At 41.7% G+C, this 20,213-nt stretch overlaps 1 protein-coding gene across 4 annotated transcripts; it reads right to left on the bottom strand.

The window, feature by feature from the left end:
* Positions 1-466: 466 nt before the first annotated feature.
* On the bottom strand, positions 467-17,277 carry OGFRL1 (opioid growth factor receptor like 1). Of its 4 annotated transcripts, none has more exons than XM_053286794.1 (7): positions 16,575-17,275; positions 8,101-8,187; positions 6,267-6,348; positions 4,276-4,354; positions 4,100-4,166; positions 3,841-3,986; positions 467-2,005 (listed from the first exon to the last, which is right to left on the bottom strand). In XM_053286794.1, the coding sequence occupies exons 1-7, from the start codon at positions 16,962-16,964 to the stop codon at positions 1,246-1,248; spliced, it is 1,611 nt and encodes a 536-aa protein (XP_053142769.1). In that variant the 5' UTR covers positions 16,965-17,275; the 3' UTR covers positions 467-1,245. The 4 variants fall into 4 exon arrangements, with proteins under 4 accessions (XP_053142769.1, XP_053142770.1, XP_053142771.1 ...); XM_053286795.1 differs by having other exon boundaries at positions 6,267-6,345; positions 16,575-17,274; XM_053286796.1 differs by lacking the exon at positions 8,101-8,187 and having other exon boundaries at positions 16,575-17,277.
* Between the last annotated feature and the right edge of the window lie 2,936 nt (positions 17,278-20,213).

Here is a 20,213-nt window from a genome sequence, read left to right as displayed (position 1 = left end):
TGGGCTGTCTTGTAGCAGGAGGAACAGAAAAGAAAGCAGCATTCCACCCTTTTCACAGAAGGTCATTCAAATCCCACCTGCAATTCTTGGAGGAAAGATCAACCTCTCAAAACACTGGTTCTGCTTTAGCAGCTGAGTAGGCAATCATCGACTTTCATGTGTCTGCAGTCCATAACCCTTTCCCAACCCTTGTATTCCTCATCGATGAGAAATGAGTCTTTTCAAGAAGAATCATCCCCTCCCACCAAGGGTCATCTTGTATCCAAAAATTAACATGAGCACAGCGTTTGTCCCTGATTGTCAGAGGTGTGTAGATGTATGGGAGGAATGAAAGGGAAAGGAAGAATTTAGATAATGGAGAGAGGACGCAAGGCGGGGGAGCAGTGGAGAGTCAAAGAGAAAGAGAAGGACGTTTGTATGCTGCCCTTCTCCCGAAAAGCTCACAGAAGTACACATGACCATCCAGTGAGTTCATGCCCAAGAACGGATTTTACTCCTCTTTTCCAAGTCTAGTACTTTATCCACTACATCACAATGAAGGAAACATGAAAGGGGGAAAGAGGAACAGAAAGAGTCTAGGAAGGAGCAGTGACAACCTCTATGAATATTTTGGGGCAACTAGTGCTGGTGTATGCGTGCTATTACTAGTTATTTATACAGCACTTTTAAACGTAAAACACTTGTTTAACACAACTGCTGCATTTTCTCTCACAACCACACTGGGAAGTAAATAATCATTTTTCCAGGTTAAAGGCTAGAAGCCAAGAGAACATGGCTTGCTGCACAGAGGCAACATGGACAGGTCTTTATGCTTGAATCTCCCCACGTTTGGTTATCGAGCAATCACAGGCATGGACAAGTTCAGCACACCATCTGCTAGAAACAGACATCCTAACCCTGACTCCTGGGATATCTAGTTGGCACTTACGGTTTGCAAAAAATAAGTATTATAATAAGAGATGAAACAAAGGGCTAACAAAAATGAATACAAGATGTTTCCACGTAGATAGCAGTCTTAGCAAAGGAAGAGGCTCAAATATTAACGTTATTTTTAAGCTTAGCACACATCTGTAAAGAGTGCAAACAGTAAACCAAGTCAAACAGAAGAAGCCATAACCCCAAAGAGCCCAAGTTGACATATTTTGCATTAGTATCTTTGTTTCTTTATCCAGTTTCATACAAGTTAAGGAGTACAATGTTCTGTCCTGTTCAGCAGGAGATTGAACCAAACAAAGATGCCCAAGTTTATGTTTGAGTCTCCTCTTTGTTTTTTATGCTTGATCCTGTTGAGGCTTTATCTACATTGTCCTGCAGATCAGCTGATATATTTGTTGAATCATTTTTACTGTCACAAGAATCTTTTTCTACAGCTTCTGGATTTCTACAGTCTGAGCTAAGATTTTCATCATGTTTGCCTTTATGTTTTTTGCAATAGGAAACATTCTCCTTCGGGTTCAAAGGATTAGCAGTTTCTTCCAGTTTGGGGTTCTGACATTCAGCATCACTACTCTTTTCACCATTACTCTGCTTAGCAACTTCAGAGCTGGCGAGTTTCCTACTCTGATCACAATCTTCAACATTTTTTAAAGGTTCTGCCCTTTTCTCATCAGTTGCTTTGCTATTTGAGTTACAAACCACAGACGAATTCTTGCAGTCTCTTGTCTTTTTGTGTGTAGAAGCACAGCTGCTGCGGAGAGAGACTGGAGATGCCAGCTTTTTACTTGGTTTGCTTCCTTCCAACTTCTGTTTCCGTGGTGGTCCCCATATGAAATGGTCAGAGGGCAGATAGTGTTGCTGGGCAAATCGCAGGAGTTTCCTCCTCTCTCTTCGGTCTCTAATGGTATACACAAAATATTCCAAAGCACTTTGCTTAATATTGGGGATGGTATCTTCCACCAGAGCTTCATGAAGAATAAATTTTACAAGAGGAGGTTTGAAACTTTCATATCCAAGTTCACCAAGACTCTTCAAAATGCGGGTGATTCTCAAGTAGTTATGCTGGGACCTGCAAAGAAAGATCAACTGGATTCAAAGTGACAAAAGCAAATAAATTCCTTCTGCTACAGTATATCTACTGACCCCTGCCACTTTGACAAAAAGGGTAAACACCAGATGCTATGCTGGGACAGTTGCTGTCCCCCTGCTAAATATAAGAGAATCACTACTCTGAAAGATGCTTCTGCTCATTTAAAAAGGTGCACAACTCTAGCACATTTCATTTGTTTTAAATGGAATTTTTGGGCAATTGCACAAATTCCTGGTTTTTAGTGCAATGATGATGCAATCTGCTTGCACTCAAAGACAAATATTTATATACTGCTTTTCAACAAGATTTCCCAAAGCAGTTTACATAGATATAAATAAATAAAATGGCTCCCTGTCCCCAAAGGGCTCACAATTTAAAAAAGAAACATAAGATAGACACCAGCAATAGTCACTGGAGGGATGCTGTGCTGGGGATGGATAGGGCCAGTTGCTCTCTCCCTGCTAAATAAAAAGAATCACCACTTCAAAAATGTGCATCTTTGCTCACTTAGAACAACTTTGTTTGCTCCACAAGCATTTTGTTATTCAGGATGTGAGCCAGTAAATTTCTAAAAAAATCAGTCATGTGGATGAAATGGGAAAGTCACGTGCACACAAAGAAATATTTGCTGATTATCTTATTTCTGCATCTCTTTAGATAAACTTTATTACGATCGTAGATCAGACAGTACAACAAAAAAAATTACATAAGACTAGAGCGAATAATACAAACAATGTAGTTGTTAGATAACAAAAACTCTAAGTAAAATTTATCAGAGTGACCTGGAAACTTCCCCAGGAGAGGAGAAATTAGTTTTAAATGAGCATTGCTATAAAATTTACAATATAAAACAACATGCAGGGTAGTTTCTACAGCACCCATTCCACAGGGGCAAATCCTTAAATTATATGGAATCCCTTTATATCTACCATCCCTAACAGCCGTCGGAAGGGCGTTTAGGTGGGCAAGAGTAAATGGGCACCTAAATTTAGGGATAAAAATATTATCTAAATATGCTGCCGGTTTGGAATTAAAAAGTTGTTTCCTCAGATAGATACCACTCTTTAGACAGGCTGTATCCACCTGTAATTCTGTATCAGCAATAAACTGCTTGATAACCTGCCAGGCCTGATCATGTCCTAATCTAAGAATTTCCTCATGGGAGAACCCAAATTGAACAAGTTTATTTTTAACCAAGGTCTTCCACTTATGCTTAAAGTCATCAATCATTACCAAGGAAGCCAGACCTACATTGGCAAAAACCAGTTTTAACCAAAACTTTATAATACAGGTCCAGTAGCCTGATTCAACCCTAGTGAGACCTGCTTCTTGTCTGGTGAGACATTTTGTGGCATTCTTTTGAAATCCTCCTACTTCATGCAGAGACAAAGATGCTCTGGCCCAGATCAAAAAAATATGTTCCCTAAATGTGTCCCTATAACATTATGTGGTACAGGGGAAAGAAAGCAGATTGTTTCTGCCTATCAGGTGCACTGGTCCTGTCTTTGAGATCACTGGACAGGAGTAATGTTGAAAAGACCCACAGATAAAATCCAAATGGACACAGATTTTCATAGCACAGTCAATATACCACTTGCAGTCAGGAGATAAGCTGTGCGATCTGAGCTTACATGTAGTGGATTTTATAAAACCACAGCCCTATCCAAATACATCCACATGTGGACATCTGCGGGTATCAGGAGGTAGGACTGCCACAGTCTTGTTCCCTTACAAATAGACATAAGTTCAGATAGAAAAGCTTCTGCTCTTAGACTCTGACAGTTCTAAAGCATCTATTGCAGGCTATTACTTACTCATTCAAGTGCTGGAATCTCTCTTGCCAGTTAGAAGCTCGTGCTACGTTCCCAGTTTTATCAATTAATTTTATTCCAAAGAATTCCAACATCATTTTGTAAGCCAACAGGAATCTTCTAATTGCCTCTTTTGTTTTTTTGAATTCCTAAAACACATTTTAAAATGTCATAAATAATGGAAACATTACAGAAATAGATCTAGTCTGAACCATCAAATGGGACTGTTATATTGTCAACTACTTTACAATAGTTGCTTTACCTCAATTTCATATGTTGTTAATTCCTTTGCATAGAAATTCAATCCTTGTTCTCTTAAAGGAAAAAGCCTATATTAAGAACAAAACAAACAGTTGTTGCAAACGAAGCAGGTTTAATCAGATGTATTTATACACACACACACACCAAGAAAATATAAGCAAGTAAAACATGACCAACCATTGTATGTAAGTGTGGTTGTGCTCCAATTTTTCATAGTCTCCTTTCCATTTATTTAGGACTTCTTCAATATAAACACCTATATCAGCAGAGCAAATATATGAGTCAATATATGCCCTCAAAATTATCTACAAACCCATAAAAATATCTTTCATGCATATATAAATGCCATGACAAGCAAATGCAGAAACGTAATTTCAGAAAGTACACTTATTTACAAAATATATGAAAAGAATAAAAATCAATATATTGTTAACTGATTAGCAGCCAACACTTCTAAAAATCCTTAGACCACTGAAAAGCCCAACAATAACAACAGAAGAAAACACAATAAAACCAGCAGCTTATATGCATCAAGCAGTTCAAGGATATATTGGATTGTTAATCTGAATCCAACAAGTGAAACAGAGCACGAGATGTTGTTGCAGACATGGTTTGCTGGGTTCTGAGTCTACTTTTTATTTTATAGAAACCATTCTGAGAATTCTCCCATTGAAAAGTATTATATAAACACCAAACCTATGTGCTTCATCCTTCCCCTTCCCCGTTAAGATACATTGTGGAGCTGCAATGCAAACATCCTGGTTGGTTTAAAAACAGAGCTCCACTTGACATATGAACCCAGAAAGCAAATCCCAGGGGCCATACACATGACCTGGAGGATGGGCGGCTGCCTTACTAAACTTTGCCTTCCCCCCAAATGATCCTTTGTTGTTCGGTGGGAGCGGGCTCTGCATGCTCCACAATCCCACACGACCAGCCCTGCTCTGGGCAATGCAGAGCAGGGTGGATTGATCTGAGGCCAGGATTCATTGTCCTGGCCTCGGTGAAGCCCACAATGCAGTGTGTGACACACGGGCAGCATTAGGGGATTCCCCCAGGAGACGGGCATTCTAGGCCCCTCTCCCCCCCCGCCCACCGTGTATAGCTGGAAGAAGTCCATACTCACACATGAGCAGGTAGCCGGGGGTAAGGCAGCGCTTGCTCCCTTAACCTCAGCAAATAGCTGGGCTTAAAAGCAGGGCTAGGTGGTGCTGGCCTGCTGGGATCAGGCCCAATCCTGGCAGTTCTCATGCATAGCCTAGCCCAGGTTGGGCATCCCTAGCCTGGGTTAGACTGCTCTTGAGAACAGCCTCTCAGTCTCATATCCTGGTTTCTAAACCACAAGTAAGCTGCAGCTCCTGGACTCAAGGGCCACTGAATGGTGGCTTAAACAAACTACATTTCTCTGGGTGTGCAAGGTGAGAAGGGGGAGTGCATGTGCATAGCAGGCTTCTGGTCATGTTCATGACCCAACAAGCCATAGTTTTTTGGATCATCTGAATCAGCCCACTGTTGATGTCACTAATAATTTAAACCGAGTTTCTCAGTTGAGAACTGGAAGTAGTATAAGGTTTGCCAGCAGCTGAGACTGATGCAGATCACCTAATCAGCTGCATCTGCAGTACACAAACAATTTAAAGTGGGATTGCTAAACTTCACATAGCCAGATTTAATTTAAGCCAATGACACTGAAGCCAAAGGTACAGCTGACGTGACTTCTAGATGGATCTGTAAAAAAACCTTATCAAAATTATTCCCTATTTCTTTTAGCTTTAAACCAGGTTATCAGCTTGATTTTTCACTGTACAGTCACCTATCTTTTTGTATAGGGGGTGCATTTTCCCCACTGACCAAATCTCTATGGTGTAAGGCACAAAATCCACCACTTCTTAGAGAACAACAACAACATGTACCACCATGTAGTAAACCATGTATCTTGCACATACAGTATGGCTATGTTTTGGAGGGGCTCCAGAAATTAGAAGGAATGCTCAGAATGTAACATTACTCTTCAAGACAAATGTATCAGAAGAGTAAAGCTATGTGGTGTGGCAATTTGATATTTACAGATCTGGAATCCTAAAATGAATCCTCACCATTTAGTATACATGCTCGTATTATAACAAATTAAAACCAGTAACATGATAGTGTTGTCACGGAATACTTACCATCAGGTTTAAAGGGGATTTTATTCTTGTAAAAGCGGAGATTGCACAAGTCATTCTGATAGCGTAGATCTTTAAAGTTCTGCTGAGCAGAGATGAAGAACAATAAAAAGCATGATCAGCCATGATATAAATGTCTGTAGTAATATGCTTGTAATAAGGCTAGCCGAAACTTTATCTTGAGTTGTAGTTTGGAAACAGGTAAATAAAGGAATCTAAAGCTTCTTTATCACTTTACAAACTGGTAGAAAAAGTGCTACTTTGCTTGCTTGCGAATAATGGATGTCAAGGGGGTTAAGGACTAACTTAGGAAGAAAGAATTTGGCCAAATTAAAATCAAGTCACAATCCAGCAACCAAGGATTTGTGCAACTGTTCTAATGCATCTGGTTAAAATACTTGCCATGCCCGCATATGCAAGCCATCAACATCTATATTTATAATTCTCCTAAATGTACCTGTTACTAATACCATGCATGGCAGCTCTTGTGAGAGTTTGTGAGTGAGCTGCTGATTAGCACCGGGGAAGGGCAGAAAGAAACTGCTGGCCAGGAGAATGGCCAGCCACCAAGGGAGGAGAAGGAGCCATCGAGGGAGCACAAAATGAAGAGGGGGGGAAGACAGGGAAAACTAGAGGCACAGATGCTCTGCACCAGGTCAGCTAGTTTATTTCATTACACCCCACCCTCTTCTGTCAGGTTAGGTGTAGTTCTGCAGTTGTTTCTCCCAATATTTTGTATAATGCAAAGCAGTCGTGGAGGGCTTTAGGCTGAATAGGGGTGTGGAGAAAAAAGGGCTGTTCAACCCTTTGCTTGCAAGTCACCTCTCTGTTAAAATACCTCCTGGCCACTTTCTCATCCATCTCTCACACCTCAACAGATCCACCGCTTAGTCTTAAGCCACACATGACTTCTTTGCATTAAATAAAATCCTACATAAATGTATAGTTTGGCCCTTAAGCTGAGGTCAGATAACATTTGTTTCAAGTGAGGTTGAAGGGTAGGAGAAGAGGAAGTAGGCGAGATGGAGATAATTAGAGCAGACTGAATATTTATGAGATCTGTTTTATACGTATAAAGAAAGATAAGATTCTGGCAAATTTGTTCTGTATTTTAAAATATCAAATATTTAATAGCAATATATTTAAAAGTTATAGCCTTTAAAGTATGAATACATAGGTAAAATTTCCAATTATATCCACTGGAAAATAGAGGTGTCAATTATATCTGAGTTCATGAAACCCCTAGCATGTGGTTTACAAGCTGATGTTATATCTTCTCCTTAGATTTTGTCTCATTTTCTAAAGTTAACTTTTCATTCTTCTGCAAAACATTTGTTACAATCTTTCACTATCTTTTTTAAAAAGTTGTATTATAGTTCTGCTCATTTCCCAATGAGTTTCTACCCATAACCTCAGGTTATCAAGGCGAGTCTCTCCTCTTTATGTCTTAGTAGGACAATGAAAATGTCAAGCATTTGTAAAGTCAGGTGTACAAGTTATAGATTCCCAGGAAAGGACCATCTGTTAGTATTGTATTATAGTCAGTACCACAATACTTAGCAAATTCTGAGCATTATCTAGTTGACATCTTCAAACAACTGCCCTGATACGACAATAATAACCATCAGGTGGATGGAATAACATACTTGCACTCCAATATCCCCAGTCTAAATTGGCAGCTATTGAGTTCCTAAGCCTCTCCCAACATCCTGCCTAACATATCTTCCAATATATGCTTATATTATACATTTGAGGGACTCCACCTAAGCTATAAATGACTTATAATGCACCATCATTGTAGTTTAATTAATGCCCAAGGACTGCAAAATGCTCTTACTGGATATTGGTGACGATATTTGTACAAATCTCTTGCAGCATAAAAGCTTCTCTTTGGTTTAGCTGTCACTTCAACTGTATCATCCCCCTGGAAAGAGCAGACACATTCAATTGCAAGCAGCAGAATGAGCATAACAGACTTTGATGATGTCTCTCTATATGGCAGAATGATGTGTCATTCAAGAAATATGTTGCGTGTTCAAAAGGACCACACATGCTCTTCAGCATGCACACTGAGGTTGTGTGTGTCTGTGTGCGCATGCGCACATGGACAGACACACACCCACCCACCCACCAGAAGACAGTCTGGAAGGCTTGGGTGACCTTCCAGAGCAGTATTCTATGTGGTGAAACTGGCTGCCTTGCCTGTGTGGAAGCACTTCGCAGGAGGCTATCTTTGGATCTTGGCTATAGAATCTACAGTGTAATATACTTCTCTTGAAGACTTGGGGCTGGTTCACACATGCATGTTCATTGTGCATGTTCACAGCAGCATCAAGTGGTAACTGGCTTCAGTGATCAAAGATCAAACACCACAGATAGAATTTCCCTATCACCATGATCAATGCAAACACAGTGTTTTCTCATAGAGGTTGTTCATACATTCAGCTGCAAGTCAAAGGCTGGTTCACACATCATGCTGATCTGCAGGCTCTCACTGGGAGCATGCAAGACTAATGTATGGCTGGGCTGTTCTCACTTAGAATGCTTCTAACTAAGCATTCTTTGAATCAACATGCAACCACTTCAATTTCTATCATGTTGCTGACACTTTTTGAAATTGCTCTCCCCATGTACAGCACCACCATGGAGCCTGGTGCATACAAACGTGGTTTACATACCATCATGGTCCTGCTGGAACCCTGCAGACCCCCGAGGTGATCATGTGGGATCCACTGTGATGTGTGAACTGGCCCCAAGTGTTGAATAATCAAATGCGTGTGTGAATTGGCCCACCAGACAACAACAAATATGAAACGCCTCCAAAATACAAAATCATGCTATTCTTTCACATAAACAAGGGCACATTTTCCACATTTTACTTTCAATCTACCTTCCTGCCTAAGTACAAATGCTGTGGCTGTTAAACTGTTTGATAATAGCTATATGTTACTGAAATTGTAAACAGATGAGCATGGATGGTGCTTCTGGCCTTGGTTTTAACTGACAGATGACCAGCAAACGAGAGCAATGTGTATACAGAAATTTGTTTGATTCCAAAATTTTGTTTTACTTCCTTCTGTAACGCATGTCACATGCATACACAGTGTATGCAGGGACTTTACACTGCACAGCAGAGCTAACTGAGGTATATGTCCATAGACAGCCCAGTTCTACTCAGATCAGCTTTAGCTGGAGCAATGCACAAACAGTAGATGACATCCTGACAAAGCACTGGTGCAACGGGAGAAGCACCGGTATAGCACCAGTGCTTCTTAAGAGTTCCAGTCCATCCCGAGGCCCATCTACTGTGTTTAGGGGGGATATTTCAACAACCTCCTCTTCCCCTGGAAGCCCTCTGGGTCATCCAAAAATATGTCCCCGAGGGCCATGTAATCTCGGGGACATATTTTTGGGTGGTACAAAGTGCTTTCTGGGGAGGAGAGATTGTTCAAGTTTTCCCCCACCATTGAGCCATCAGCACAGCTGAGTTATTTGAACTTTTCAGAAGCACCAATGCTTCTCCCATTGCACTGGTGCTTTGTTAGGCAGAACGTCAGCCACTGACTTACACCATTGCAGCAAAAACTCCATCCAATGCCTAGCAAGTAAGGAAGAGTCAACAGTAGCTTCAGATAGGATTTTGGTATAATGGAAGAGGAGGGGTGTGGTGACTATAAAGGTGGCATTATCATTATCTAGTGGAGTAAGTGGCTGGGCCTCAGTTATACTATGGGAGCCATAGGAATATTGGCACTATTTTGCTTGGCAGTGGCAATATTACACCTGGACTATTGTGCTCACATTTAAAAGCAGAATATAAAGATACAGATCAAGTTGCAAAAAAATTTAACAGCAACCATCAGAATTGTTTCCAGCTGTATCAATGATCCCCGATTCACATTCAAGCACAGACTTGAAAGAAAGTTAAGCTCACTCACAGGGAGAGAAATATTGGATGAACTAGTCCTACACCTCTTGCATACACTAAAAAAAGGGGAAACACAGCATATGCATATGAATGTTCAAAGAAACAATGGGCACCTGAATACTCCACAAGCTGGCTTTACTCTCTCTCTCCCTTTTCCTCCCCCCACCCCATTCTGGTTATGAAAAGGATCTGTGGCATGTACTGCAGTTGCAGAAGACTATTTACACTGATCACATAGGGATCAGAATAGGATGACACCTGCAGATCTCCCTGCACAGCAAATGCTGTTTCCTCACTACAGCAGATTCACATGGAGAAGCCCATTTCAAAGCATCAATTGCTGGTGCAGGAATGGATGACAAACAAGAAAGCAAAATATAGCACTTTCAAACTTGCTTGGTTTTTTCCGCTTTTGCACCCTCCACATCCTAACACACCAAAACAATTCAGACACTTATGTTTTCAATATTATTGAAATAATAATAATAATAATAATAATAATAATAATATTAATGACCTTCATATTTGTGAAATGTTTTTTATAATTACAGATTCTTCTTAATATTTTCTGCTCAATAATCAAAACAGGATGTCTTAAGGCTTAGTTCCTCATCAAAAGAGACTTCTTAAAACTTGCTACAACTTTTGTGGCACGCATATTATTTTATTTATTATTATTATTAACATTTCTATCCCGCTCTTCCTCCAAGGAGCCCAGAGTGGTGTACTTGAGTTTCTTTTTCACAACAACCCTGTGAAGTAGGTTAGGCTGAGAGAGAAGTGACTGGCCCAGAGTCACCCAGCTAGTTTCATGGCTGAATGGGGATTTGAACTCGGTTCTCCCCGGTCCTAGTCCAGCACTCTAACCACTATACCATGCTGGCTCTCTATAAATTTAGCTAAGTGGGAAAGATTTCAGAGGGAAACAGGGTACCCTTAGGTCTTTACGAAACAGGCACACCACTGAGTATACCCTGGATTTCAGAATATGTAGTTATAAAGAAGGGTATGGCTACTAAAACTTAGCCCAATCTTCAAGCAGTGAAACTGTGAGGATTTCTTCACTGCATTCTGGAGTGATGATGACAGTCATTTCCCTCCCTACAAGTCTCCTAAATTATTCATCCTTTCATATGATTTCAAGAGATGGCTGAACTAAGATTTTCATAGATAAGTACAATGCTGTCTACTTGCGGGCTGCCCTGAGCTTGACACTACAGTCTATAAAACATACTGAGTGAAATAATTTTAAATATTAAATAACCTTGCATTAAGATTTCAAATTGCCAAAATAACCATTTATAAAGGTACAAAGAAAAAAAGAGTGAAAGTGCCTACAAATGCACACTACTTTGAGAACCTATGGTTATTTAATGCATGACATTCAATGACTTCAGTGTACTTGGTTTAGACTTGCACATTAAACAATAATAAGCACCCTTAGTGCTTAACCACTGATAATTCCATTAGTCAGTTTTTTTTCCTGTGCTACATCTTAAGATATAAAAGCATTTTCAGGTTCAAACTTCATCTAGCTAATATGTATCTTCTTCCATAGATTTATTGGATATGTAGCCTGCCCTACAGTATATCTCATGGGGCAAGGAAAAGCTCACAACTGAAACTTATAAAACTCATAAACTGAAACTTAATCCAGTTAAGATGGAGGTGTTCTAGATCAGAAAAACTAGAAATTTGAGTAATGAGGCATATCTGGACTTAGATGGGGTCACATCCCTGCTGAAAGACCCAAGCTTCCAGCACTGGATCCAGCACTGTCCCAGGAGGAAGGGGGGGTTCAGGTGGCAGTGGGGTCCAGGAGTGAACTTTACCAGTTTCGACTGGTATGCCAGCTGCGACCCTACTTGGAGGATCCAGAACTGACCTCTGCATTTGTTACACCTAGACTAGATTAGTGCCATGCTCTCTGTCTAGGGCTGCCTTTGAAGATAATTCAAAAGCTCAGAATTTCATTCATTCATCCATTCAATTTTTATACCACCCTTCCAAAATGGCTCAGGGTGGTTTACAATTAAAACAAAACCATTAAAATCAGTTAACAATTAAAACAAATTATAAAACAGCATAAAAACAACAACAATTAACAATACCAGGGTGGATTTGATTTAAATCAAACTGATTTAAATCACGATTTAAATCACTAGCAGGGTGGATAAAAATCAAAAAAATCCGATTTAAATCAAAAAAATCAGATTTTTTTAAATTTAAATCAGATTTTTTTTAATTTAAATCAGATTTTTTTTATTTTTATCCACCCTGCTAGTGATTTAAATCAGTTTGATTTAAATCAAATCCACCCTGAATTAAACCATCATAAAACAGCAATGAAACAATCAGAACAATTTAAAAACCCTGAAAACCAGGTTACAACATTAAAATCACTTACAACTATTTAAAAATCCTGGAAGGCCAGGACAAACAGATCAGTTTTAAGGGCTCTCCTGAAGACAAATAAAGAATTTAAGTTGCAGATTTCTGCAGGGCGAGCATTCCACAGTCCAGGAGCGGCTACAGAAAAGGCTCGCCTCTGAGTCACCACCAGATGCACCGGTGGTAGCTGGAGATGGATCTCTTCAGATGACCTTAACTTGCAGTGGGGATCATGCAGAAGAAGGCGCTCTCTGAGGTAACTTGGACCTAAGCCGTTCAGGGCTTTAAAAGTAATAGCCAGCACATTGTATTTTGCCGGAAACATATCGGCAGCCAGTGTAGCTGTTTCAAAACAGGTATAATATGGTCTCTTTGGGTTGCCCCAGAGACCAATCTGGCTGCCGCATATTGAACTAATTAAAGTTTCCAAACTACATAAAAAGGCAGCCTCACATAAAGCACATTGCAGTAGTCAAGCCTGGAAGTTATCAGCTGGTGCACCACTGTTTTGAGATGGTCATCCTCAAGGAACGAACGCAGCTGTCGTATCAGCCGAAGCTGAAAGAAAGCACTCCAGGCCATAGCCTCCACCTGAGATACCAGGGTGAGGCCTGGGTCCTGGAGTACTCACATGCTGCACACCTGCTCTTTCCAGGGAAGTGTAACCCCATCCAGCACAGGGAGATCTTACTCACCCCTCAGATTCTGAGCCCGTACAATGAGTACCTCCATCTTGCTTGGATTCAGTCTCAATTTGTTTTCCCTCATCCAGCCCATTACTCTCTGTAGGCAGGCATTTAGGGAATGAATGCTGCTGCAAAGATTCTTGTGGCGCTACACAAATAATCTAGTTGCTATACAAATATCACTCCTATTCTGTGGCAGTGTCACTGGCTGCCACTTTGCTTCCAGGGCATATTCAAAGCGCTGATTTTGACCCTCAAAGCACTATATGACTAGGGCCTGGGGTATCTGTACATACAAATCTGCCTCTGATCCTTATTCTAGCCCTTGCTCCCAGCAGTGTCAGTGAGGCAGATTTGATTGGTGGGGACGAGGGACAAAGCCATTCAGTAATGGACCCTCATCTCTTGAATGCACTCCCAGAAGTGCTTAGTCTCCCTCCTTGAGGAGTTTTGAAAGTAACCTGAAAACTCTTTTTTAAAATAGCATTTTAAAATCGGTTTTAATTGTGTTTCCAGTTTTCATCAGTTCTGGTTCTATCTGCCATTTTATCCTGCTGTTTATTTTTATGCTTGTTTCATTATTAATCATACTTTGTTTTTATTGTATGATATCCTAAGCAGCAGTGTGCTGCAGTGTTCAGAATAAAAGTATTTTAAACAACACAACAACAAACAACACCATTTAAGACTGGCCAACATACAGATGCCTGCATCTTAGCACCATTATAATGTTTACCTATCCAGGAGCTGTAACACTGACTTCAGTAAATACACAGTCAACCCAGTAGATCCGGCTTTCATAAATGCTCGCTTAACCCATTTTTGTATATACTGAGATAACTGAAATCCTGGGCTAAGACTTGTTATATGCTGATCATTTTTAAAAGAGCAAGGTGCATCTTTACATCATACTGATAAGGATTTAGCCCAAGCTAACAAATTCCTAACTTGCTGTACAGCCTGCACCCATCCCCAGTGTCTGGATAAGATCTGGAGCTTAAGCAAGCGGGTTCTTCCCACTTCTGCCATGTATGCTATGTGCTGTGTGTAGTTTAACAACCTAAGCAGCTGAATTCCACCTTTCAGTGAATATTTCTGAGCAGTGCTTACTTGCACGAGCAATGGAAACTTCCACCTCCATCCCTCTGTACAAGTTAGTGTTCTGCAGGTGATATAACTTGTTCATGGTACCAAGCTACATAGTTCCTGTACTGTGAACACTACAGAATGGATTAAAGAAAGAGGTTTACTGAGCCTTAGAGTGTGGAGGTGGAGCTGTAAGTAATTTGCCAGAACTAACTTTTGTGAATGATCTCAAAGTCATTCACCCTTTTGCAAATTTAGTGCCACAGATTTTAATTGCCAGGTGTCCAATTGGCCAACTAGATCTAAACCTCTATCATAATGCTGCAAAAAGGACTCTGATGTGATAGGAAGCATGTCAGTGAAAGGAGGGAAATGACAGCTGTAGTGATAGTAATTGATAATTCAGTGGGGAAATCTATATCTCCAAAGCACCAACTTTTGCTAAAAACAAACACACACCACCCCCAAACAAAATGTTAAAAAACCAAGGAGTAGTAACTCTTCACTTTTGGCAAAGCCCGATAAGCAAGTTTAGAATCTGCATTCTTTGAAGATTATACAGAGGCATCACTATTTCAAATTCTTTTCTTTTAAAATTAAAACCTGGTCTGTCTAGAGCCTGCAGAACAAGTGGGATATACATAAAATATTGAAGCTATTAGATTATGCCCTGGCTCTTTTCCCTCACCAAAATGCACTGACCAAGTTCAATGGAAGAAAGAGCTATAATCGCCTAGTCCTCTATCCCTATCACAAAAAAAGGATGGTTTGTAGTACATTTTAGTCTTTTCCTGAATTTCAGAAATAATTTAATTATGGCTTCAAACCTAAACACACACTCTAGGAAATAAACACCACTGAATACAGAGAGGCTCATGTTGAAGTAATTGTGCACAGGATTGCACAGATATGTTACAGAAACTTGAGGGCTGTGTCCCATGTTACTTCTCGCTATTCACATTCCTAACACACCTGTTGGGAAGCAGTCAGAAAATGAACAGTAAGTCAGTGACCAATGTCTTTGTAACGGATGAACAGATAGAAATGAGTGAACCTTGTCTGTCAAAGAGCCCTGAAAGTTGGTCTGCTTTTCATATGATCCAGAGTTGCATGTAACCATTCACACACCACAGACATGTGCTCTGTTATTTTCTCTACATATTTTAAAGACACGACTTGAAAACAGGTCTTCAATTTACCTTTTGTCAGAGACAAAGTCATTCTGAGGAGACAATATGTTTTGAAAATATAGCCCCACATTCACTGAGTAAGATTTCTTTCTTTTTTTAAAAAGTTGAGCATATGAAAACCAGTATAGAACTGAGTAAGTGGGAGGAGTGGTGAGGCCCCCCCGCAAACTTTGGGGTATCTCTACAGTACTTAGGTGTACGAGTTCTCTAAGTCTTATGCAGTGAACACTTGTCCAATAGGTATAATCATAGCAATGATTTACACAGCCAGAATGTCAAATAACGCTTGTTCTGAAATGGCATTTTGTCACCACATGTTACTGTAATTTTTGTTCTCTGAATCAGAGCCTGCTGAAGAAAGACAGGAGGATTATTATACCAAGGATTCAGCATGGATTAGAACTACTTTAACCTTCTGCACTTTTAAACTACCAGAGCCACCACGACCCCCCGCCCCCCCAACACACACAAGCTGTTAAGGCAGAAGAAGGAAAACAATCCTCAACCACATATTACTACAGTTTCTCCTTTCAGTGCCTGCTACGCATGTCAGCAGAGAGAGAGAGAGAGAAAAGTGGCAGCCTAGCACAAAAGACAAGCAAACTGCCAAAGCAGGGCGCTTCTCCGCCTTCTAGCGGGATGCCACGCTGGACGCCTGAGTCACATAGAATGCAAGAATTAAAGGGGGTGGGGGGGAGAGAAAAGAGGGAAACGGAGAAAATCAAGAGAGATTTTTACACATACGCGCGCGCACACACACGCACACCCCCCCCAAGCCTTCCAACCATGATGTTCCAAAGCTTCCATGCTGCATTCCTAGACTAACATACACACATGCCTGTACAGACTAAGATTGTGCGTCCTCTCACTGTACTAGAGAGAGACAGAGGCTGCACATGCACAACCTTGGTGAGGGGCCACCAGCGCTGCCAAGGGGCAGAGGCAATGAAGGGGAGGGGAGGGGAAGAGAGGGAGGGCTCTAGCCTCCAACTAGCCCCCTGGAGAAGTTTGCAGCAGGGTCCCGCGTTACCTGTTCGGTGCGGGTCGCTTCTGCTTCTTCCCGCCCTCCTTCCTCACGGCCGTTTCCCTCCTCGTCGTCTTCCTCCACCTCGTCGTCTTCTTCCTCCTCCTCAGCTTCTCCCCGCTGCTCACCGTCTTCCGGCCGGCAGCTTGCCGCAGGGAGCGGTTCCCCTTGCTGTTGCTGCTGCTGCTGGTCGTCCTCAGCTGGGGGCCCGTCACCACCGCCGCCGCCGTCGCCTTCTTCTCCGCCAGCCCCACCAGCCCGCCTCGCCTCGAGCGGTGACCCTTCTTCCCCGCCTGGGTCCTGGAGCTCCGGCTCGGAGTCGGTCTCCCAGGTCGAGTCGCAGTCCTCCACCGTGGTGGGCTCCTTGAAGCTGACCCCGCTCAGCAAACTGCCCATTGAAGAGGCACCGCAGGCACCTCCACCCCCCCGGGAGGATGGAAGGAGACGCGCGCAGAGGGAAGGTGGGTAGCTCCGCAGGCGGACTAGGAATGCCGCCTCCACCACCGCTGCATGGTGGCGTCGCGAGGCCGCAGGCTATGGGAAGGCTGAAGAAGGCGACGACTGCGAGGAGGCGGCGGCGGCGGCGGCACGCACAGATGGCAGAAGCGACAGCAGTCGATGCTCTGCTCCTCCTCAGTCAGTCCCCAGCTCACAAACACGAAGGGGGTGGGGGGGGGAGGAGGAGGAGCTGAAGGCTTCGGGATTTCCACAGGAAACACTTAAGCACGCCCAGTTCCCCCTTTAGCAGCTGGTGTGCCAATAAGGGACCCGGGCAGCAGCGCTCCGGTCTCTCGGCTGCTTCTCGGCGAGAACAAGGCGGCACGCCTTGTGTACACAGAAGTTTCGATAGCGGCACGTGCTGAGGAGTCCCTTCCCTTTCTCGAGCATCTAGGCTTGTAGGCCTGTGGGAAGCCATGGGAAGTGTTAGGCGCTAGAAGGTGGCTGAACTTCAGGCGCAGAAGAACTGCTCGGGGCAGCACTGTTGACCTGTGAACAGCAGTGAACACCTGCTGCCCCCAGACGCAGTGAACCACAGGTGGCTCTGCATGCACGGCAGCAGTAACACAGGGGATTACTGCTTGCTACCCTTTGTTTTCCCGCTAGCAGGGATCCTATGCCTTCACTCGCTATGAGAAGTGGAAATTCAACAGGTGCAGCTTTCTGTCACTGCTAGGGAAAGGCATACCTGTTGGATTTCTGCTCCGCTCTACTTACAAGCACAAAAAGTGCCACATATCCCTCCAACTTTTCCTCTTTAATTACTCTAACTACAACAATACCAGTTCTACTATAACTGCATTACAGAACCTGTTTTCTCACTGTGCTACCACTAGCTCCTATTACAAGGGAGGAGAACTGGTCTTGTGGTAGCAGGCATGACTTGTCCCCTTAACTAAGCAGGGTCTGCCCTGGTTGCATATGAATGGGAGTCTACATGTGTGAGCACTAAGATATTCCCCTTAGGGGATCGAACTGCAGAAAGTTTCAAGTTCCCTCCCTGGCATCTCCAAGATAGGGCTGAGCGAGATTCCCTGCCTGCATCCTCGGAGAAGCCGCTCCTAGTCTGTGTAGACAAAACTGAGCTAGATGGAACTATGGTCTGACTCAGTATATGGTAGCTTCCTATGTTCCTAGCTGATATGTCCTGAAATGGTGCCTTATGAAGCTTGCCCACTTTCTGGTTGATGCAGTTCTGTTTGTGCCCATTGCAATGGGTTTTTGTTCCTCAGAAGAATACTGGAAGAATCTGTGTGCAAAACAATACATCAGAATAATAATCTAGATGGATAATGCAGAAATAGGGTTGACACATTTTTTTGACAGTCTGCCCTATATGTTTTAACAGCTGCTGGCCATCCAAGAATTCAAGAGATGCAGTATTTCTTAGCATCTGTTAAACACTTGGTAAAATATGCAGAAATTCAGCATTTACCTGGCATGGAGATTCACAGTAGGGGTGGAATATCAGAAGCTGGGTTTTTGTTTTTTAAATAAAGAGAACTTGTTGTTTAAAAAAATCAACGCATATCGTAAGTATCCAGTAGTTTAACAAAACCTCCCAGAACCCCTGCATCATTCATTCTCTCTTACTTCTTTCAAATCCTTAATCAAAATCCATCTTTCCCATGAAGTCTTCTACACAACCCCTTGACATCCCCCATCTATTGTAACTGTCTCCAGGTACAAGTAACTGAAATAAGCATACAGTCTTCCCTGTTTGCCTTGCCTCATCCCTCATCTTCACTCTGGCAAATTTAGACTGTAAGCTTCTCAGGGCGAAGACCTTTCTTGTGCTTTGTAAAATGCTGTGCATATTGGTGGCACTAAATTAAAAAAAAAATTAAAAACCTTGTAGTTTATAGGTGATATGCCATACCAACACACTGAAATCTTAGCAAACCCTCCCAAAATTATATCCATCCAGCAACCCATATTTTTCACCTCCCACTTGCAATGGTCCAGCAGCAACATAAACTGAATTATGCATATGATTTTTTTTTTTTTAAAAATAGGAATATTTATATACTGGTTTTTGAACAAGAATCTCAGAGCAGTTTACATAGAAAAAAAGAATAAGAACATGGTTTTGTCCCCAAAGGGCTAACAGTCTTTAATAAATGCAACAAAGATATCAGCAACAGCCACTTGTGTCTGGGACTGATATTATTTGTTTGTTTGTTTATTAATTGATTGATTGCATTTTATACCATTCAAAGGCTCTGGGCAGTGCACAACAAGGGCCAGATATTTATTTATTTTATTTATTATTTATTTATATTTTTATACCGCCTATTGTCCAAAGACGTAGTTCTCCCCCAGCTAAAGATACAGAGAAGCACCACTTTGAAAGATGTCTCTGCCTAGCTAGCAAGGGTCATGATGCAAATAATAACAAAGCAGAGCAAGTCCATCTGGATAAAAATGAACTCAGTTTCAGTTAGTCATCACCAAAGCCTTTGAGGAACAGCTCAAAGTGTCAGACATGCCCTAGTTTTTATAAACCACCCATTCCTTGTTTGTCTTACAGCAAAGTTCAGCTAGCCTGTGATGAAATTCAAATGAAGTAGTTGCTTTCTAATCCCCAAGAATTTAGCTTAAGGAGAAGTCTATAGAGTTAGGCTGCCTATGAATGAAATAGGCACACATTACTGGTATATAAGCAAAAATAGATGAGGAAATGTAAAGATGCATACAGTAGTAAGAATTAGATTGAAATGCTCAGACATGTTAGTCCAGAATGGAGCCACCATTGGGTAACTCTAGAAAATATTGTTAAAGTTGCTGCATTCTTTGTACATCTCCAGCATGCATCTGATTCCATGGTACGTTGCTTGAACAGGAGAGCCACAACATCCATTATTATTTTTTAGCTAAATCAGGCACTGTAAAATGTTTAATGATATAACCTTAATCACTTTGATTGAGACATTCCACACGTGAATGTCTGACTAGACAGCCTATAAAAAGGAATGTCTGTCCAAACAGCCTATAAAAACTCATTTAGTTAGCATAGAGGACAAGAACTACTCAGTGGTACCATGGCTCTGGAATGCTCTTTCTCCGGAGAATGCTTTTCCTAGAATTGTGAACAGTTGGAAATATCGTATTGGATCCGATCCAATAGATATTGGTATTGGGTCTGTT

The sequence above is a fragment of the Hemicordylus capensis genome, chromosome 1 (assembly GCF_027244095.1).
Source record: "Hemicordylus capensis ecotype Gifberg chromosome 1, rHemCap1.1.pri, whole genome shotgun sequence".
Lineage (NCBI taxonomy): Eukaryota > Metazoa > Chordata > Lepidosauria > Squamata > Cordylidae > Hemicordylus > Hemicordylus capensis.
Note: the sequence above shows the minus strand (reverse complement) of the source record. Positions and strands in the feature narration are given on the sequence as shown.